Below are 23,353 nucleotides of genomic sequence, written 5' to 3' on the forward strand. Positions count from 1 at the left end.
AAGGTGTATCAACTTTAGTTGTAAAAGCTAAGCAATTATCCATACTTTATTTTACTGGCATGACATTTTATTACCCCTCCATTTTTTTAAGTCTCCATTTTCTTCATACAGTAAAATATGCTCACAGCCCCTCCTACTTAATGTGTATGGTTAACGAGAAATATGCTTTGTTAAATTCATGATTCAAGCTTGAAAAAGCCCCAGGATTATTGAAACAGCTTGAGGGATCTAGCCCAGGGAATAGGTACTTAGCACTCAAATGCTCATAACTTGACCATGTTTTAATTATTGACACCTATGATAATTTGCTCAGCCATCCACATCCGTTGTTCAACATGAAATGGCTGGTACAGGCCCTGCCGCTGGTAGGTCAGGCAATATATCCAACATGAACGGCACATGTAAATAGATGACAGTAGCCGATATGGGGTGATTGGCATTCATGGTTGAGCGTCTTTCTATTTTCTCCTTGGCTGCAGGAAACAGCTAGAGTACCTAAAAAATAAAGTGCTTCATCTATTAGACATGGCAGATTTGTATTCAGCGGTAAATGTCTGACCTTACTGAATCTCCCCCATCCATTCCCATCATTCCCACAGAGGACTAAAGGTTCTGCTTAACTTCTGCTCCCTGTCTGTTGCCATGGCAACATGCATGTAGCCAGTTTCAAATAAATAACTCCTTACCATTTTAGGTGGTGTCTGGTCTGTTTGGTAAGATGAACAATTTATGAATATTCAGTCCTGTAGTACCTTTCAGTGTTTATTTAATGTCATGTTAATTTGATTGTAGACAGATATTTCTGATACAGGAGTTTTGTTGTGAAAAGCACTGGATTACGGGTATGTGTTGATGGCGGCATAAATTGCAATGTGACTCTGGGGCAAAGGTGAAAGCAGACAGCCCAGCAGAGATTATTTATTTATTGGCAACCTTCGCTATTTAACCCCTATCCACACCACAAGACTAGATATCCCAGTCAAGCTGCTCATATAGGTCATTGCTAGACAAAAACCTATAAAAAAGAAATCTATAAGGGGCATGCAGAAACTATCACAGATTTTGTCTGTCTGGAGGTACTGCACCAAGTACTGTGTTACCCGGGGCACTACATTGGTTAAGACACATCAATACAGAGATCATATTCCAGTACATATAGCGGTCACTAAAATCCTATCAAAAGGCCTGATCTGTGTGTTGTATGCTACCAATAAACAGCAGTAGGTACAGTGTCTATGGAAATCTGCACAGCCCATGTGCTTCACAGTAACTTGTCAACTACTGTTGGTTAGTATAGACAGGAGGTTTAGAACTGTTTTTTATTTACCAGTTTGCTTTAAAAAATCAACAGAACCACAGATTAAACATGTTATTTGATAATGTACTAAATGAATACCTGTAACACAGTAACATGTTATCAGTACTTGTAGGCAGAAACTGGTAAACATGGAACCTTCCCAGTACTTTTAAATAAGCAGCTTGTGCGCCATTGAAAATAAACACAATAAAATGAAATCAAATAAAATCACGATATTTACTTCTGCAGCAGGATTTATGTAGCTCACAGAGACACTGTGTGCCTGAGGTAGAGCCAAACAGTGCAAGGTAAATTAAGTTTTATCTGACAAAGAAACAATGGGCCTTCTGCAATATTTATAGTTTGTGGTTTGGTTGTCATTTCACCTGGAGCATAAAGGGTTGTTATTGGGGAGTTGAAGTCTTATTCAGGAGAGAGACTATGAGTTTGTGTTAACCCTTTTTACACAGAGTAAACAAAAAACTGTAGCAATACTAGGAAAGGCAAATATATCAGCAACATTTCTCAGTATTAAAGCTTTTAAAATTAAACTGCTTAAATATCTTACAATGGTCAGGTTGTAACCTACAGTGATGCATTTTGAACATTCAAGACAACCTGGTTTGAATTTCTTCTCAGGGAACAGTGAGACATATTCCCGGGCTCTACAACACAGTGACAACAGTGCAAAAGAGTGGTCACTCATGCATTCCTACTGCTTTGTCTGCCTCAAACTGTTTAGTTCCAGCGTCCAAAAGAAGGGATCTTACAAGGGAGCCAGGGTCACCCAAAGGGAATAATATGTGGCCCTAATTTGTTACTATTAACATTTATTATTATTTTCGCTATATGGTGTCTGGTGTGTGTGTGTGTATATATATATCTATATATATATATATATATAGATATATATATATATATATATATATATATATATATATATATATATATATATACACACACACACACACACACACACACAACACATATAAAATACATGTATTTATTTTAAATTGGAGACTGGAATATATCTATTGATTTAAAAATACCAATAAAAAATTGCAGCGGGAGAAGTTAATTTATGCATGGTGAGGTACATATACATATGTAATAGGGATGTGGGTTATTCACTGCAAGACAGGGGTGATTGGAGAGAGACTAGAGGTTGCCACGCCACGCAGGTATGCAAGATTTATTTACAATATGTACAATTTGTATTGCGACTTAGTTGTAGTGATAGGTGGCCGCCACTAGGGTATCAGCAATGGTTTTCCTGTTGTAGTAGAACATACATAAACACAGTGTAATAAAAATAATAAATAACAAAAGGCAAAACAAAACACTGTTTAAAAGCAACTAGAAAAGAAAAGTTGACCAAACAGTGGTCGTGTGCTAGAAGGAGTATCCCGCGCCAGCAACCAACTGCACTGACATACCCTTGTATACCGCTGTGGGATTAAATTCCCTAAATTAGTGATGGTAATGAAGCTTCAGCTGGTTCGACCCTTCATTAACCAAATGAAGCAAACCGTGTCATGAAGCAAAAGTTCATTTGGTTCTGTTGAACCATTACACGTGACCTGTGACCATTCCTTTTAGGAATCCTTTGATTTTTCAGACATTGACATTAAAGAAATGTAGTGATCTTACCAACAATTTCCAATTTCTACGACTGTGTTTGCAATGCACTGTTTCAGGCAAGCTTAAAAGAACAGTGTTTGCAATATTTTTTATACATGTCATTTTAAAGCCTGAAATGATGTCCCCTTGCAATTAACTTTCTGAAGCTCGTCTTCCAAAATGCTATCTGATTGTCTAGTCCCATAAGGTGTCATAAAACTTGCCAAGCCAAGCTACAGTGCAGTTGTACTATTATTGTGTTAAACGTTAGGTAAAATACTTTAGAATCATGTTTAATTACATAACTTGTAGACACAAGTTTAATAGTTATTTTAAATAAGTTTCCCAATAAACCTGAAGGGTTTATTGTGTTTTAAATGAATATTATAAACTAATATCTATTTGAATATTATCCTTTGTATTAGGATGTGTTTTATATGCTTGTAATCGTAATTTTCTATAGAGAATGAAACTAAAATGTGTATGCTTCTCTAATGAATGTATGTGGCAAAGTGGTTGGTGAAGGGGGAACAGGTGTAGCGGTGATGCTTTGCAGGAGTGACAGGCAGACAATTGTAATCTGGCCAAAAGTGCTTTTATTGTATTCCAGGTCTGGTTACCGTAAAACATTAAATCCCCAGAAATAAACAACAATGTGTAAGGCACGGGGATAACAAAACAGGGCACAGTCCCGAACAAAAACGAACACACGGTCACCAGTCCTGGGTGAGTGCAGTCGTGCTGGTGGTGAGTGCAAACACAGGTATTTCTCTCGTGATGGTAGTGCAGTGGTGATCCGGATAGTGCTGACCCTCGGCGACAGCTCTGGATGTGTGCTTTAACTCTCTGGTGGTGCAAAAACACGGAAAATTACAACACAGACAAACACAACACAAAACACGTAACACGTCTTCCTTTTTTTATATGAGCGCTCCTCTCTCAGTCCTTCTCTCCACCAAATGTTTACCCAAAAGATGGAAAAGATCAGCGTTTCCCTGGCCCCTATATGTAATCCCGCATGACATTTTGGTAAACGGTGCCTTCTGCCTTCCTTTTACATTTCAGGTCAATACGGTCTTACAACAGATTCTTGCTTCTTTCCAGGCTGACCAGCTTCCCGGTCCCAGAAACGAACTGTCAGGCCAGCCCTTGCATATACTTCTCCTCCCGTTCTTTAGCGCCCTCACAGGTCGGGAGGGAGATTTACCACCAGAACTCATTATCTTTCTGTCACAATGTAACTAAAGATATATTGAATAGGAGGTTTAAATGATAAATGTAAAATCCCTTGATAACGAAATAGGTGGATACATTGCATTTCTAACACACCCTTTTTGTGTGACACGCAACTGTCTATCAAATGCTGTAAGCCAATGGAAGGACCGACAAGGACTTGTTTACAGTACAAGGGAACACCTATGCATTGTGTTATTTAAACTCAAAACAAGGATTTTCTTTCTCTCTGGATTCTCTCTTTTCTCAAAACATCTCATCGCTCTCAACTCATCAAACTCTGAAGTTCTTCAACAAAGACGCAATGATGTAATCTCAAAGCTGTCCCGGAGAAGATGGGCTCCCTCCGGAATGACAAAAGCTTTTGCCTACAGCCTTCACAGAGATACTACACTGTGCTGGTGCACAACTAACTTCCACAGAAAGAACAACCGTGTTAAGAAGACTTTGTTTTAAACATTGCACCGGCAGACTAAGTATTAAACTTATATTGTGTGTTTGCAGATAATTGAAGTAAAGCCATGCTTTTGATATCGTCACAGTCCGTAATGTGCGTATTTTCAACCCCATGCTGAACAGTGTACATGCGTACTTAGCCACTTGGAAGCTGGCACATGCATATGTAATGCGTGACAACCAAACAATGCATGATGAACTATTAAGACTATTATGCTTTGGTAAATCATAACATTAGCCGGTAAATGTCAGAAAAACTATCTATTTTTTAATAATTTCAGACATTTACCACCTTATTTGGTAAATGTTGACATTTACCAGTAAAACTTAAGATGACCAGATTCAGACTTTTACCATAACATATACATAAACTAAACAGGTTTTGGTCAGTAGAATTTAAAAAAAAAAGAAATTAATGCCATTCAATAGCAATAAAAGGGTAGGGTGTTGCTTCAGATAAATATATGCCAATTTCATTTCAACGGTTTGAGAGACAGTTCATTAATAGTACACAGTAACTCGGGCCTTCAAATCTCCTTGAACAGCTTAGGCCGTGGTTATGGATTTTTTGTGTGTCTTCTATGCTTGATTACATTTATGACTGTATTCACAAATTATAGAAAATAAATTCAGTCATTTTATTTAGTAAAGAATAGGAGGGGGAGGGAAGAAAAATTCTGATATTAGATTAATAAAAAGGGCAAAAAGAAGAAACTCTTTGAATTCTAAGCATGAATGCTGATCTAAAGATTACTGGCCAGACTATTGAAAGCAGTAACTGTAAAGTACTCGGTAACCTTTGGCATATATAAGCATATTTTTGTATTTGCTCTAATTGGATAATCATTCTCATCCATTTATCATACTTAATACTTACTGGACTTTACTCATATAAACAAATATTTGCTATAATTAGTCAAACTTGCTTTTACTTATACCTTACCATATTCTTTATTTTTCTCTTACTTAAATTTGATCTTATTGTACTTTCATAACTACTCTTATCTGTATTATGATATTTTAGAATGTGATACTTTGTACTGTGATATTTTGTAACAATTGTAAGTATGTTAAGAAATTATTATTATTATTATTATTAATAATAATAATAATAATAATAATAATAATAATAATAATAATAATAATAATAATAATAATAATGACATTCAGATTATTTCCTTGTTGTTACCACTTTGTCAGCTAAAGGAGAAAAAAGGGTAACATGACTTTCATTTAAACCGCCTGTGTAATGCATTTTTTTCTTTTCCTTTCTTTTGTTTTAAAATAATATAATAGTAATAACATCTCTATCTTTGCTACATCCAAAACACCACGGTACCCTATATAATATAGTTTTGTGTTGCATACCATAGTATTTTTTCATATGTATATTCTGTAACATAAGCGCCTCATTTGATTGTAGAATGGCCATGTATGCCGTCTTGGCAGCCCATGTTTGTTTGTTTGTTTTGCCCATCCCTGTATAAAGTATAAGAGGAGGGATGTAGGGGGAGGACTGGCAGATGGATGGGGTACAGTTTTGTCTTTATTTGAATATATTGTTACCCTCAAGATACCGAAGAAAAGTAATCTGGCTTTTGGGATTAGCTGCTCTCTGTCCCTTCCAGTGTTTCTCTAGATTGATTCTCCTGCCACCATATGCTTCTTATTTCTTTCTTTAAAAATCTCTGCCAAGAGATTATGACAAAATCCTCAAGAAGCATCCTTATCAGCCCCTGGATAACTGAACATATAAAAAAAAGGATTTTCTTTCAGATTACTTTCCATTTTCTTATATCCACTATTGATCTGTGGGGGAGCTGTGGCACTTAATCACCTGGAACTGCAACATGAAAGGCTTCTGCAATTGATCATTTTTTGTGTTTGTTACAAATGCAACAGTAAGGTAATTATTGGTGCACTATCTCAATTGAAAAACTTGGTTTAGAACCCTATAATTAACTCAGACAGGATCATTACAAAACACAGATGCTTTGTTTTCACAGGCTTCAAACTTATATTTTTTTTGATCTCCAAAAATATATACCTATAACAAGTGCACAATAAGACACCTGCTCATATTGTGCACTTGTTATAGGTCCGAGCCCAAGCAGGTAGCAGACCTGTAATTTCATTCTAAACGAGACTACATCAAGCTCTACAGTATAAGGAGCAATGTTACATCTAATGCAATGGATCAAGCAAATATATGAAGGGTTGACTTATTTAGTATTATATAAAAAAATAACATGCAAACAGATGCAAACAGATGCTTCAGAGTGTTAGGATACCCGGCAGTTGCTACAGTAAAAAAGGAAATCCCACAAAGGCAGAACATATAAATGGCTACATTATGCTGTAAATGTTTTTTACTCTGTAAGGTGGATAGCCATTACAGTATATAAAGTAAGTTGTGTAAGCTGTTTTACTTAGCTTTTGGGCATGCTTAAAGAATTCCTGGGCGCAGAATTAATTATTCTGCAGCTCAGACATCTGGAATAACAACAGGTGCAAATATACTTACAGTGCTCTAAATAAAGCTATTAATAGAATGATTAAAAAACAAAGAGGTTGCACTTTAAAATAGTGGCTGCAAATTCCCATACATTCCAATGCATTATGTGCTATTTCTGTATGTTCCATTTCAGTTCATTATGAATGTGTGGACATTTTAAAACAATTATCTTCAGAAACAGAAAACGTACTACAAAATAACAAGACATGTGTTATTCAGATATTACCCCTATGTAATGCTATTAAATTCTATCAAAATCCATATGAATATGCAGCCATTATTTTACAATGTTACCAATAAATATGGAAACAGAAAGGTATTGATTCCTTCATCTTCTAAATAGAATCACCATGAAGTCAAGTGACCACCCATCAAGGATAGGAAATTAAGGAAAAATGAAATCTTCAAAACCATAAACTTCATCCGTGATTTGATACCCAGCCAAGGCACTTATTTTGTCAATCATGATCCCATCACTTTCCTTTTTAGCTGATGTATGCAATTATTTATTTTACCAGACCTCTTTATTATTAAATCAAACATAACTTCCTTTATTAATAATGGTTAGCTACTATAACTACGTATCTACACATAGTTAAAGCACGTACCTTGGGCTTTTATAGTCTGAGCATGAGCGTTGTGGTCATCCAGTCAACATGTAGGCCTATAAGTTGCCATTGCCTCATTGTGATGTCCCTGAACAGGTTAGGAGTGTATCTTTGTGTATGTGTAAGCATAATATGTATGGAAGCAACAAGGATGCTGATTGGAGCAGCTGAGTGGGGAGCAATTATGATTGAATAATGACCATGTATTACTTTAATTAATTAGTTGCTGAAATAGTTCCATTAATGGATTATTGTTCCACACATGGTTGTTATGAGGCAGAACTTTATCCTCTCCCTGTGAAATGTGTTCTGGGGTGATAAGTACTAGGAAAGGGTTAACAAGTTGTCACTGTTTAAATGATTGCTTACCTTCAGCCCTTGGTGTCATGGTAGAGGCCTGAGTAACCTCTGGGCAACCAGCTGGTGATAAAGATTCTAAATGGTTTGTGGTGGCAAAGCTGAAAGTGGTGGACAGATAGCTTGACCTCTACACTTTTTCACTTTCCAAAAGAGCTAGGTTGTTTAACATTTTTGGTGATTTTCAAAAAATAAAGGTTGTTTTTCTCTAAAACCAACCATACATTTCTTCACCAGGGCTTGTACGCTTTAAATGAGAGCTTTCACAATTGACAGGAGTGACAGCTGTTGAGTTTGATTGCCTACGTTTACTCGTAGCAACTCTAAACTGCAAAACCTGCAGTATAGTACTTGACTTCAAACTGTTTGTACAGATTGGGATTCTATATGGATAACCAGCAAACTACCATATACTTTGTACATAACTATCATTTTTCGTTTACTGATGCTCTACTCATTATCCATGCAATCCCTGAAGCAGAATCGATAAATGGGTTTATATTGCAAAAAATAAGAGAGTTCACATTATAAGCTCAAAGGCCTGTCATTCGTGGCTTCTTTTTGGTGTGATTTTTATAAATTATTTTCTAAAGAAGCTAAAAAAATGATACTGTCCAGCGGTACAAACCACTGCTAGACAGAGTTGGAAGAATGATTGCTGCAGGGTAAAGGAATAGTGGAACTATAAAATGAACTTGGACTTTAAAGCTTGTGCATAATTTAGGAGTAATGGTTCAGTATAGAAAAATAACTATGTTAGTGCAAGTCCTATAGAACCAATAGGAACATTCTCTTTTGGATGCTAATTTTGCAAGCAGGTCATATCCAAGCAATCAGTGAACAGGATCAGTGATGATACCAAGCCCCCCAAGCAGCTCTTTCCAGCGTTTAATCCACTAAACATGTGGCAAGCTTCAGCGAACATGCAGACCAATTTAGATTTTTGCATTTTAATGAAACCTTTAATAATGAACCCATTAAGGCATCATTTAAATACTGATTGGCTGCATTAGGTTAGAGACTGCTAATGAACCTAGGGGTGATTTCTTCTTAGGGAGAAAAATAAGACTGTCACATAAAACCAATATTGCTGGCTCTTCTTGTCTTTTGCTCTGGACTGTTGCATCTTTACAATCGAATAATATCCTGCAATTAGGGAAAATGGCAGCTAATTTTGTGAAAAATGTAGTGGTAATTTTGTTGCCTGAAAATAAGCTAAATCTATATTTATGTACTGCTTATGCCAGATCTGATCAGCCCCTTTGTGTAGGAAAATGGGTATAGTGTAAATGGAGGGGGATAGTATTCGTTCATTGATGCGTTTCTTCACAGAAAAATACATTTTCTAGTGCTAGTTAGGGAGTTGCTAGGCAGGTCGTCACAATGGACACTGGCAGCTAAATAGAGACTGTCGATATAATACTGTACAAGTAGGACTCTGGAGTGGGGTGCTGGGATGGAGAATGTGGTCAACAGTAGAGACTGTAATTAGGAAACTTTATCCACAAGAGGGGAGTTCCCTGAGGAGAAAATGGCTACCAGTCAGCATGAAACATTTCCAGTAATAAATGCTGCCTGGTTGAAACTTAGGGGATTTTGTCACCTAAACATATACTGAACTTTGGTTTAAGCTGAGGGTCGTTGTCATGGTCACAATAGGTATTACTGAGTGAACCAAATAGAAATAATGCTTTTGAGGGGGTTCCCGAGTGGTGCATCCAGTAAAGGTGCTCCACGTGGAGTAGCCTGGACATCACTGGTTCAAGTCCAGGCTATTCCACTGCTGACCACAGATAGGGGCTCCCAGGGGGCACAGCACAATTGGTCAAGTGCCACCCAGGGGGGTGAAGGGCTTAGGTCAGCCAGGGTGTGCTCTGCTCACTGCAATCCAGTGACCCCTGTAACCTGCCTAGAGCTTTGTTTTCCTCCAACACACTGTAGCTCTGAGGTAGCTGCATGGTGGGTCTGCAGTGTGAAAAAAAGCATCCAGCTGATAGCATACGTTTCAGAGGTCAACATTTGTTCATCTTCGACCTTCCAAGTCAGCGCAGGAGTGGTAGCGGTGAGCTGAGCCTAAAAATAATTGGCTATTCTAAATTGGGAGAAAATGATAAAAAAAAACAATTGGCGACTACTACATAAAAAAAAAAAATGATGCTTTTGCCTCCGGCACAGAACCGCTTCATAATACCCTCAAGCACAAGCAGGCAACATGCACTCTTATTGGATGTATTTGCATGTCTGATGTAGAAAAAAAAAAAAAGAAAACAATAAACCAACTGAAGCACATCGTAAAAAGATATTGAAAGCCAAGCAAAAACACAAATCAAACAAACAATAAACTTGTATGTGTTTTTTTCTTCCATACAAATGCCTATATTTTAAGTGTGTGCTTAAAAACAGTGTTTTTCTTAAACCTGTCCACTTTCTTCTTTCTTTTCTTACCTTTGTGATCATGCATTTTGCTCATGCACTTGTACCCTGTGCCTCTGTTCCCAAAGACCATGTGGAGGTGACCCCCACCCCTGTCCCCCAAGTGTGTACCCCTGTGTCTCCCACCTCTCTGACTGGATCCTTTCCTACCCCCTCAGTTGTCCCAAGCACCAGAGCCCTCCCCTCTGCCCCCAGAGATGTGGTCCCTGTCCTGGTCTCAAGCCGCTTTGTGCGCCTCAGCTGGCGCCCACCTGTGGAGACCCATGGAAGTGTCCAGGCCTACACTGTCTACTTCATCAGAGAAGGCACCAACAGGTAAGATGGATATGCCAAGGGCTTGTTAGACGCCATCCTTGCTTTCACTTTGATTTAACACCAAGAGTGTACAAAATATGGTTTTCAATAATACCCTGGAAGGTGAGAAATATGTCCTACATTAACATAGTCATAATAGCCACAGCTGCAAGATCACACACACTGACACAAATACACAATAATGAGATGTACAGTTTATTCAGTTTAACAGGATTTCAGTGCAACACATTGCAAAATAATAATAGAAAAAATACAAAAAACTGCACATATAAAGAGAAGTCTTTCAGAAGGATTAATAATACTCTAACAAAGGATCAGCAACAGTGTTATTTCTTTCCAAAATAATAATCTATTTTATGGGCTATGTAGTTACAATGCTAATGCTACTGGACACCGAATGCACTGTAAACTATATAAAAAAAAAAATGCACACACTAATTTGATACCCCACTGTGATAAATTCAAGTGCAGTCTGAAAGCACACTTATAATGTCAAAATGCCTGGGTTCAGTGATTATCACATGGGCACTTTGCATTGTTCCCATCAATTGCACCTGCAATAGTTTCTTCTGCTTGAATTACATACAGTGCCTATAGAAAGTCTACACCCCCTTGAACTTTGTTCACATTTTGTTGTATCAGTGCCTCAGAGTTTCATGCATTTGTTTCCACTTATCTACACACCATACTCCACATTGTTAAGGGGAAAAAAGTTTTTATTGAGAAAAAATATATTTATTAAAAATACAAAACTGAAAGATCATAATTGGATAAGTCTCCACCCCCCTGAGTTAGTACTTGGTGGAAGCACCTTTGGCAGCAATTACAGCTGTGAGTCTGTTGGAATAGGTCTCTACTAACTTTACACACCTAGATTTGGCAATATTTGACTATTCTTCTTTGCAAAACTGTTCAAGCTCTGTCGAGTTCCTTGGGGAGCGTTGATAGACAGCAATCTTCAAGTCATGCCACAAATTTTTGATTGGATTTAGGTCAGGGCTCTGACTGGGCCACTCAAGGACATTTACCTTTTTGTTCCTTCACCACTCCAGTGTAGCTTTGGCTGTGTGCTTTGGGTCATTGTCATGCTGAAAGGTGAACTTCCGTCCCAGTTTCAGCTTTCTTGCAGAAGGCAGCAGGTTTTCCTCAATGACTTCTCTGTACTTTGCTCCATTCATTTTCCCTTGTATCATGACACGTGCCCCTGTCCCTGCTTATGAGAAACATCCCCATGCCATGATGCTGCCACCACCTTGCTTCATAGTAGGGATGGTGTTCTATGTTGCGCTGTGTTGGGTTTGCACCAAACATAAAGCTTTGCATTTAGACCAAAAAGTTCAATTTTAGTTTTGTCAGACCACAAAATTTTTTGCCGCATTGCTACAGATTATTTTTTTGCATACTTCAAACAGGATTCAAGGTGGGGTTTCTTGAGTAATGGCTTCCTTCTTGCCATCCTACCATACAGGCCAGATTTGTGGAGTGCTTGGGATATTGTTGTCATATGCATACTTTGACCAGTCTTGGCCATACAAGCCTGTATCTCTTGCAAAGTTGCCATTAGCCTCTTGGTAGCCTCTCTGATCAGTCTCCTTCTTGCTTGGTCATCTAGTTTGGGGGGACGGCCTGATCTAGGCAGGGTCTTGGTGGTGCCATACACCTTCCACTTCATAATAATCGTCTTGACCATGCTCCAAGGGATATGCAAGACCTTTGATATTTTTTTATACCCATCCCCTGATCTGTGGCTTTCAACAACTTTGTCCCAGAGTTCTTTTGAAAGCGCCTTGGTGCTCATGGTTGAGCCTTTGCTTTGAAATGCACTACCCAGCAGAGGGAAACTATAGGAACTGAAGCGATAGGTTATATCTGAGGTAATTTAGGACTGCTATTACAAGGGGGGTGGACACTTATCCAGCCAAGCTATTTCAGTTTTTATTTTTAATTCATTTTCTACAGATTTCTAGAGTATTTCTTTCACTTGGAAGTTGTGGGGTAGGATGTGCAGATAAATGAAGAAAAAAACTATTTTAATGCATTTTAATTCCATTTTAATTCGGCTCCATTTAATGTGCTGTATATACAGGGATTCAGTTGTGCGGTGCATCTTATACTCTATGTAAAAACTAAAAAAGGGCTCCTTCTATTGAAGCATGAACATATTTTTCAACAGAAATGGTTAGATATAATACATATGGATGCAGTATATTGCATTTCACCGTTAGCCATAATACATAATACCTCCATAGTTCATTCAAAGCCAGCCAATGCTTCTGAGCCAGAACCACCCACTTATGTACAGGACAGACTGAACACGGTTCTATTCTTGCAACTTCTAACAGGTGTTCCTATTGAGAAGTAGTGTGGAGGTTAGAGGATTTGTGACAAAAAAAGTGCCTTGAGGTCCTTTTAGAAAGTGCATTGTATACGAGTGCTTTCTGAAGTGTTTGTCTAGTTGACTTAGTTTTACTTTAAAGTTTAATTTAATTTGAGAAGAAATGTCAATTAAACACCATACAGAAAACTGCTGGACTGCTGGAGCTATCCAGAATGCATTGCAAGCATGTTTCTGTCTCAGCTGCTAATCTAGTTGGCCAAACAGCGGAAAAGGCTTCAACTTTTTGAAAATTATATCTGGCTGGAAAAACATGTCAGCATCCAGCATTTTTCTATCGATTGCATAATACAATATTAAGTTAATATTTTACTTTGTGAGGCTGTAATATTTAAATTGATTCCTTACTGACAGGATCATTTTGTGTTCAGATACATCATGCAGCACCAGAGGATGTAATAGAGAAATAATCATCGGTTTGAGCCGAAAGAGGAAAAATAAATACGGTTTGCTAGTACATTATTAATCCTCATTTTAAAGAGAGTAGACAGGGGGCTTTCTGTTATACCTCAGGACCGCTAATTAGATTTTGAACATGTCCTAACAGAGTATCTTCTTACAAGAATGGTTTACATGAACAAGGGAATTAAATTCTAACACCTTGGCATAAGCAAGCTTCCATATTTCCTGATGTTGTTCAAGAAGAGAGATAAAAAATAAATAAATAAATAAATAAAATACATTTCTGACTGACTGTTTTTGTACACGGACACATTCATTTACCTCCTTTTGTATAATAATAATAATAATAATAATAATAATAATAATAATAATAATAATAATAATAAAGCATTCTTATTTATACTGTATTCTGTTTGTATACATTATGTGTGTCAGTAAGGTTTTTTTTTCTAGATCAGAACCCTTACAAAAGTAAGACATTAACAGAATTATATTTGTTTTTTTTTTTTTGTTTTTTTTCAAATGAAACTTTACATTGAACTCCCTGAACTTCAAATTAAGAGTCATTCACTCACAGTCTTGAGAAACAAAAAAGTGAAAGTGAATCTAATACTTATTATATTATTTTGTTTTTACAAGTCTATTTGATTGACTTTTGCACAAGTGGTTGCCAGTACTGAATGCTGTTCTTCTTCCTGTTCTATTTCAGAGAGAGAGCCACAAACACCTCGCAGTCCGGCACCTTGCAGCTCACAGTGGGGAACCTGAAGCCCGAGGAGACATATTCCTTCAGAATAGTAGCCTATAATGAACAGGGCCCAGGAGAGAGCTCACAGCCTATCAGAGTGTCTACTCAGCCTGAATGTAAGTACCAACACAAACAAACAAATGTAAAGCTATGTTTTCAGACAATTCCTTGTGCCTTATTTAAGCTATTTTATACTAGGAGCATTTCTCTGCTTGCAGAACCTGACAAAAGGTAAGTTGCTGAAAGTCTCCATATTTGACTTAATAAATACTAATACATATTGATGTGGTACAGTATTTGAGGTAAATGTTATAACAGCAGTACTCAAGTAGTCCATGGCAACAAATAATAGCATAAGGTGTAAACTGTGTTAAATGTTTTAGAGGCAAACACTCAAACAGTACATTATTTTTCACCAAATTTGACAATTTTGATAAACGGTCATGTACAAGTATTTACCAAGAATTTATAGGAATCCTCCAACTTACTAATAACAGAAAGCTTAACATTTATTATTAATGCCGGAATTAAGGACAGAGTGTTGTTAATACCAGTGTTTAATTTGAATAATAATAATAATAATAATAATAATAATAATAATAATAATAATAATAATAATAATAATAACGATTGCCAAATGTTTCAACATAATATAATAATAATTGTCAAATGCTATTTCCACCCACACATACCAAAGTCCAGAGAAGGGCACTGACGTGTTAGCAATCAAGTTAGAGCTTTGAGAAATAATCATCCATGTCACATGAGCTGGATTTTGTTTTCTGTGTCTCTGTATTAAAATATGTTTGTAGACTTTTTATTCTCTGTTATGATGGGCAGCACATTGCCACATGGTGTTACTCTAAAATACTGTGATTAATCCCCTATCTGCTTAAGTCTCTCTTAATCTTTTCATACCACGGAGGAAGTGTTGCAAGTCATATAGCTGGATATTAATGAGCAACCTGCTGGAGATGTAAAATATCAGAACAAATGCATTATTTAGAGTCTATTTTTATCACTGTCAGTTTCAGTCGTCATATTTTGGTGATATTTTAAAACTCAGAAGTTTAAAGCACCCCTTTGGCCACAAGAACTGGGATACATTCCATTGATCTAAACAGTGGTGGATCTAAGACTATAAAGTAACCAATCACATTTTAAACTATGCTAATTTCTGAAATAGCAGACATACAGCCTCTATACACTCTGAGATTATGATGCGTAATATTTTGCTGAAGAAGGTAATGTGAATCCAAGGCAGGGGTTAGTAAAGATGTCAATGTTCCAAAAATTGTAATGAACTAGCAGTAAATGAGTAATGCATTCAACTCAGGTATATGGAAACAACACATGCATAACTAGAAAGAAAAATTACAAAAGCAAAGATGTCCATGTGATAAGTTGGCTTGTGGTGACGTCAAACCCAGAAGAAGTAGCACACACAGACAGCTCTGAGTTATGAATGAAATGAAACAGCTTAATTAATAAATAAAAGGTTTTAACAAGCAAAACATTTTACAAAACAAATGGCATGATGGCCAAAACAGACACACGACAAGCGAACAAACACACGAACACTAACAAACACTAAACAAACAAGAGTCATGCTGAGCTATGTCGATAAACTACAGAGTTTTCTATGAAAAAACTAATCTGGTCTCTTTATTGAAAAGCATGTATTTACGTTGACAGTAAAAACCCTGAGGTTAGATTGCATGCCGTTACCTGAAAGGAAAGTTTCATAAATAAAGCCATAAAGTGCTTTTTGTGGCTACCAAGGACTTTATAAAAATAAAAATATTAATAACTCAGCCTTGTTTAATAGCTGGCAACCATAACTATAGAATCCCAGCACTGAATTAAAGTTCAAAAGAAGAATTCATATAATATTACACAACCAAATCTGGTTATCAGTCGTCACGCTCAGTAGCTCAACACCACCATCTTCATCTATATGAAGCTGTTATGTGTGACTAAAATGAGCTGTGAAAAACATATGGGCCTGCCATATACAGTAAGACCACTGATCTATTTGATGACCAGTAGTTGATTCCTGGAGCCAACCAGAAATTCCTTGGATTGGCCCCACTATCTGTACATTGCAGCTTATTTTAAAAAGTAACACATAACAAAACAAACAGTGTTTATTGTATTGTTTGCCATTTTCTATAACACTGTTTCCCAAATGTAGCATTTCATGAGCACAGACTGTTTAGACACTTACCTCCCCTGATATGCCAAGTCTTGTCAATTAGAGCTAATTAATTCATATCATTTTGTGATATTCTCAACACAAGATGCTAGATCAAAATTAAATTATTCAGCGAGAAGGAAGAAGTTCATTTCATAGCTTCTTTAGCTTTCACTGTTACAGACCTTGCTCTAATCTTCAGTAATTAGACAAGTGGGAGTCGGATTGATTGTGGTTGTTGCTCAAGTGGTTGATTTAAGAGAAGCCCACTGATTAGTGTTTAGCGCTAATAGCACCCTGGTGTGTATTCTGTAATATACAATATGAAAGCTGTATCTCACTATTGCAGCTCAGTTTCTGTCACTTGACAGATGCAGCTAATCCAAGTCTGCCCAAATAACTGATGTTTCAGATGATAAACATTTTAATTTAAATAAATTAATTAATGCATGTTTGAGAGTCAGTCACATGCCTCCATAACCGCTCTTTCCAGGCTGCCCCTGGTGGCCCTACTCCTATATTCACAGGGTTTCCTTCTAATGCTGTCACATTGTCATTATACTAAACTTTATACTTATGAAAATGTTATTCCTCATACAGCTGACACTATAGAACCCCACTTGCTTACTACTGTGTTATAAGCCAAGTAGAAAGATGTGTTTCTTAGTGTTTCCTCCAGATGAATAATTAAGTATTTAAAATTATGGACAATCACATTTTTTTCTTTATGAATACATTTCTAATCTAGCAGTGAATTTACATTGTTGAGATTTCCACCGAAACAGCTTACAAGGAGGATACAAAACAAGAGGGGGTAATAACTTAAGAGCATTACTTTGAATGTGAACAGTGTGATACAAAAGAAGAAGAAAAATAATGAATTGTATAGCATTTCTAGATGTTTTGTGTTGTGTTGTGAGAAAGAATAACAACCAATGGCAAAACAGAAATTGCAGGAAAAAAAAACCAGAAAAATTTAAATGTGAAAATATGTATGGAGAGGCAAATATCAGTTACTCTATAGTGTAATAGTTTAGTTTTGTAAGATGTGTTTTGTTGAGGTCTGAGTTTCCATTCTGCTGAATCTGTAGCAGGCCTGCTATCATTAAGGCCTAAAGCTGCATGTCTTTCAGGTTCAATATATATTCCTGTAGCATATTTAATTTCACTTGAATGAAACCCCTGCTAGGTCTTGCTCTATTTAATTAAAATGACTTAACTGAATAGAAAAAGAACACGAGACTAGACACTGTCAAGTTAAACCAGTATACTTTGACTGTGAGGCTTGGATATATCAGGGCTCAAGGGATTGAGTGTGTTCATGCCCAAAGTTCAGACAAATTTAAGTCCACAATGAACTCATAGTAGTAATGGTAGAATTGACTTATTTATGGTTTAAATAGTTGTACCAGTTCAGTAGTGACTGGAAAACTCTTATCCGCTAGATGAAAAATAGAGGAAAATCGCTTGTGAGACTGAAACATCTAGCTTGAACTAAGCACTAATGTATTTCATTTTCAGTCTGTGACTACATTTATGTTTCAGCAATTAAACAACAACTTAAATTTAACTTTTCAACCGTAAGTGTCCATGTCTATTCAAACTATTGCATAACACTTTCTGGGGACTTGCACACCTAGAAATTACAATCAGTTTGACTTCAGTCATTTATATTGTTCAACTATGAACATCTGTTCTCAGTAATGAATTATAATGTGGTGGACTGTAATGTACTGTGTTCAACTGACAAGAAAATAACAGTTAATTTAAACAAATAACTCAGTTTCCACCCAACATAATGACAAGAAAAGCACAGTACTTATTGCCCAGCAATAGGAAACCAGTTTTATTTTAGTTTTTGTTTTGTTTTGTTTAGCAAATCATAGGTGCTTGCATACCACAATATACAATATATTCCTTATTAGAATATCTTGGTGTACTGTACTGTCTTGAAATGTATTTAAATGTTCAATGAAAGCAGATTACATACAGTATAAATAGCATTATTTTATTTACTTGTGTCTTTGTGAAGGTTATTTGACACAATATTGTATTCGTAATGAAATGCAGAAAAGGTACAGTTTGGCTCAGTCCATATCTGTTATGCTGTTTTAGTTTGTATTCCCTAAAGCATTGTTTTATATTACTTTACATTCACGGTTAATGGTTTTAAATAGTATAAGTGCCTCATATCTGTTAAGGATTATATCTAGGGTTTCTGTTTTTTTATTAATTATGTTTTTCAGTGCTTATTTTTCAGCTATTTTTGAGTTTTATGAAACTCTTTTTTTCTTTTTGATTTCGGTTACTTTCCAAAATTCTTCCGTGTTTTTTTCTGTCACAATGTGTATAGTAACTCGACAGTACTTAGACACTTCAATTGTACCTTCTTTTCTTTGCTGTCTTCCACAACTAAATCCTTATGGTCACGGGCATATTCTTGTGAAGAATTGTGTGTGTTCAGGTATTTGTTCAGGTGTTTGCAATTCTGTTATAAATTCCATGAGCGTGTAAATACTCCCTCTCGAAATGTAATATAGCTTTCAATCTTGTGAGCAAGAATAATTCTCACTTTTTAAATCATGCAATTATGTTACAATCCTCCAACAGAAATAGAAATGTGCTGCCACTCAGTAGTTGGGTTGGGTTTAAAGTATTCAGAATTAAGCAATGCGAGATAGTTGGGAATTTTTTTTTGTCACAGGGAAAGAGGTCAAGTGAATTGAGTAACCATTTCCAGTGTTTGTCCAGTGTTTATTGGATATGCACCAATTTCATTTTTTCTTTAAATTGGGGGTGTTTTAGCGGTTTTTATCTGTTAAGACCGAAATCCCCCCCCCCCCCCCCCACTTCCCTGAAATTAGAATGTAACTTCATATTTTAACCCATATTTTTTCCTGGATTTAACCACAACAATTCCAGATTTAGCTAAATACATAATGTTAACAAACACATTTTACAAAGTTTTGAAATTTGTACTTTCAGATGTGAGTTATAAATGTTAAAAACACGTTTCACAAAGTCAGCATTTAAAATCAGTATGACAATTAAAATCTGGAACAAAATGCTTAAGTCTATAAATCTTTTTCTTACACTTGGTGAGTTAACATTTAGCTGACACATTAAATCAGGATTTCTAACAAATAAATCTGTGAATTTTAATCTTTTTTTTTTTTGACACTTGACGGTTCAACATTTAGCTAACAGATAAATCTGAAAAACATTATTGTTCAGCAATTGAATCTGAAAAAACAAAGCTGGGCTTTCACAAAATAAATAAAATATTTATTTTGCCAGCTAATTTTGAAGCTAACATGCAAATGAGCCCCCGCCTATTGAAGCATTTGATTTGGCATTGTATGCTGCAGAGCTGCCCTTACACTCCAAGAGCCAATATATTTGCTTTCTCCCCTCCTGTGCATACAGTGCCAAAGAAAATGTACACATTGTTTACACAATGTGTTTGTTAACATTTATGTATTTAGCTAAATCTGAACTTTGTTTGGTTAAATCTACAAAAATATGCGATTTATATTAAATCCAGGAAAAAAACACCTTTTTTTTTATACTTGATGCCCCTTACATGCAAGCCATCATCCCGGCACTGTTCACTACAGTCTCAGTGACACTTACCACTTCAAACACTTTGCGCACCAATGACCTAAATCACCAGTGACTTGTATTGAGGATATGTGCATCTAAAGGGAGCAGCTACTGTACTGTACAGTGTTATCTTTTATCCCCAACAGTGCAAGTTCCAGGGCCAGTAGAGAACCCCCAGGCTATGGCCACATCTGCAACCTCAATCCTTGTTTCCTGGGAAGCTCCTGCTTATGACAATGGCCCCATCCAGGGCTACAGATTGTTCTGCACAGAGACGGCGTCTGGAAAAGAGCAGGTACAGTAACTCAGTATCACCGATTGTGTAAATTGCATTGACTTACACAACTAAATGGCACTCAAATCTCTGTAACATTGTTTTCCATTCAGCTAAATGTTTTATGTCAAGGCCACTCATCAAACTGACTGTCCAGTTGGTCCTGCTCTCTGTAATTTGACGAGGACATTGGTGTTAACTACACTTGGGGTATATTTTGTATAATAACTGCACTTTAATATTGCTCTATTGTATTTTAAGTGCAGCAGTAAACTTTGAAACAGCAACTATAGGGTCTATAAATATAATATATTTCATCTATAAATTCATCCTAGTAAGTTAGAGTGACTGCATTTCAGTATGTATTCATTTACCCAGTTTTTCTCTATACAGTATCTATATTGCATTTTTGTGTGGATTATACAATGTCTTTCTTGTTAGTTCAGACTGTTGATATATATATACTATATAATAGATATATATATATATATATATCTATCTGTCAATGGTATATATATATATAGATATATATATATATATAATATAATATAATTTATTGGTTAACATGGTGTTTTGAATTGTTGAGCACGATAGATTGGTGTAATTAGGTAACTGGGAGCAACCCTGCTTGGAAGAAAAATGTGGGTAAATTCCATCTAAATTGATAGGAGCTGTGAGTCAAAAGAAAGCACCTGAAAGTGTGTAAGAAAGTGGATCTGTGATGCTCTACACTCTCGATATACACTGCCTGGCCACTTGATTAGGATTTGGCGCCAGTGTTGGGCATGTTCTCTTGGTATTTCCTGGTTTTGATACACTGTTTGCATTGATAACAATTATGTAGTTTCCCATGCTTTCTCCATGCTTCTACTATGTGTTTGCATTATTTGTTAACCATGCTTTATCATGCTTGCCTATTCTTTACTGTAATGTCAGTAACCCTAACCCTAACCCTTTGTACTCTGGCCTTCCTTTAACATAGCATACTGCAGTAACATTTTATGGAAGAGCAACCTTGAGTACTGGCCTGGTAAAAATAAATACATTTTATGTCTAGACTTAAACAATAGGATTGAGGCTGGCTCCAAAGAATTTTCCAGGCAGAGATTTACAATAGTTAAGCATATAAAATGACTTGAATAATAAATAAATTGAATATTTAAAGACCTCTGCTACCAAAAGATGCTGATGGATTCCCAGATATTTTTTCATAACAATATATATGAATTGGAAACCAAATCAAACTGTATCCTGACATAATCATGGATCAATGCTAGTAAAAGCCAAGATTAGTTATTACGCAGATTCCTATTGAATAAAAACACTTTGTAATATAAAACAAAACTTTAAAAATAGTATATTGTTACTGGAAGTTTTTTATTTATGTGTTTTTTTTCATACATAAATACATTAAAAAAGAATGGGGCTTAAATAAACAAAACAAAAATATGTTTACCCCTTTACTGAAAAAAGAAAATTTATAACACATTTGGTATTACCTGACTTGGAATTACTGTAGATGAAGTTGGCTGCTGTGATGTTCTTTACTGTGTCTTTTTCAAGACTTTAATTGTAGACTGAATCAACAAGATCAGAAGATCACAGTTGATAAATAAGATTGCATCATGACCAATCGTTTCTTTTCCAAAGATGAGACTTTTCTTTGCAGAAATGTGATTAACACAATCTCTTACGTTTCTCAGAATCCTGAAGTGAATGGGCTATCCTACAAGTTGGAGGGACTGAAGAAGTTTACTGAGTACTCAATTAAGGTTCTGGCATACAATCGATATGGAACAGGCATATCCACTGAGGATATGAAGATTACCACACTTCCAGATGGTAAATTCTTCTTTTTAAACATTAGAGATATTGGTAGCACAGAAGGCTAATTCTCTAATGCTTTTCGCCGTTGAAGACCTTAGTTTGAATTTGGCTCAAGTGAGAAGAGTTTGGTGGTCTCAACCTAGCCTCTAATAGACATGAATCAAAATCACAAAACCGCCATACAAATTGTCATTATTTGACACAGAGCTACAGTAGGTAGATATCATCGTTTTTGCCGTCACTGTGTCCGACTTCACTAATGTTTCATCAATATTGAAAGTTGTGGTGTTTTATTTATTGTTTGTATGAAAACAATGACCTAGAGTCCTAAAGGCAAGTGCCCAAGCCAGTTACGCTCTATTACAATAAATTCAGAATAAAGCATGTTTTCATTTGAAATAATCTTCTAGATTACAAACTAAATGGTTAGAGAATCAGATAAATGTTCTTACGTAATGTGGTAATAGATTTTAGGAGTTGATACTTTGATATGCAAACACTACTTCAGGTGTAAGTGGAAATTTAATCAAAGTAGTGTTATTGTTTACATTTGCATCAGGTACAAAACCACCAATACTCTCTTACTAAATGCATCATTCAAGCTAAGGGGCCTTCAGTTTAAGGGACTTTGACTCTACCAGCAGTAGTTGGAGAAGAAAATAGCCAACAGGCAATGAAATACTGTAGCACTTGCTTTCTTTATTTTCATTTGTTGTAAATGTTTGGTGCGATAACTATGTCAAATAATTCCTTTATTGATAGCTGCTAGCTATTTATTGAACCATTGTTAAGTTTGAACTCCATTTCATGGTCGCTCAGGGCATCTTTATTTATATTTATAGGTCAGATGCATTTAAAACTGCTGTGCTGAAAGTAGCCTGATTACTCTGAGGTAAAAGGCCTTCATACAGTTACCCCAGAGTCTTAGCAAATTCAATTAGTCCTTCATGAAGAAAGCTCCAGCTGGGTAATGGCAGTCATAAGCAATTTTGCTCACTGTCATCATGTACTTGTTTGTTGCTGACAAAGTACCAGAGCAACCCATAGTGAGAACATTTTACGATTTATCCTGAAGC

General features: G+C 36.2%; 1 protein-coding gene across 1 annotated transcript in view; it reads left to right on the forward strand.

Moving 5' to 3' along the window:
* The window catches only part of LOC121317892 (netrin receptor DCC-like), a 267,527-nt gene that overhangs the window by 171,575 nt on the left and 72,599 nt on the right, over positions 1-23,353 (forward strand). The window contains exons 8-11 of the mRNA XM_041253988.1: positions 10,678-10,834; positions 14,341-14,495; positions 20,323-20,471; positions 22,154-22,292. Coding sequence (XP_041109922.1) covers positions 10,678-10,834; positions 14,341-14,495; positions 20,323-20,471; positions 22,154-22,292 — 600 coding nt within the window. The remainder of the gene's footprint in view (positions 1-10,677; positions 10,835-14,340; positions 14,496-20,322; positions 20,472-22,153; positions 22,293-23,353) is intronic.

Source organism: Polyodon spathula, chromosome 1 (genome assembly GCF_017654505.1).
Source record: "Polyodon spathula isolate WHYD16114869_AA chromosome 1, ASM1765450v1, whole genome shotgun sequence".
NCBI classification, from domain to species: Eukaryota; Metazoa; Chordata; class Actinopteri; order Acipenseriformes; family Polyodontidae; genus Polyodon; species Polyodon spathula.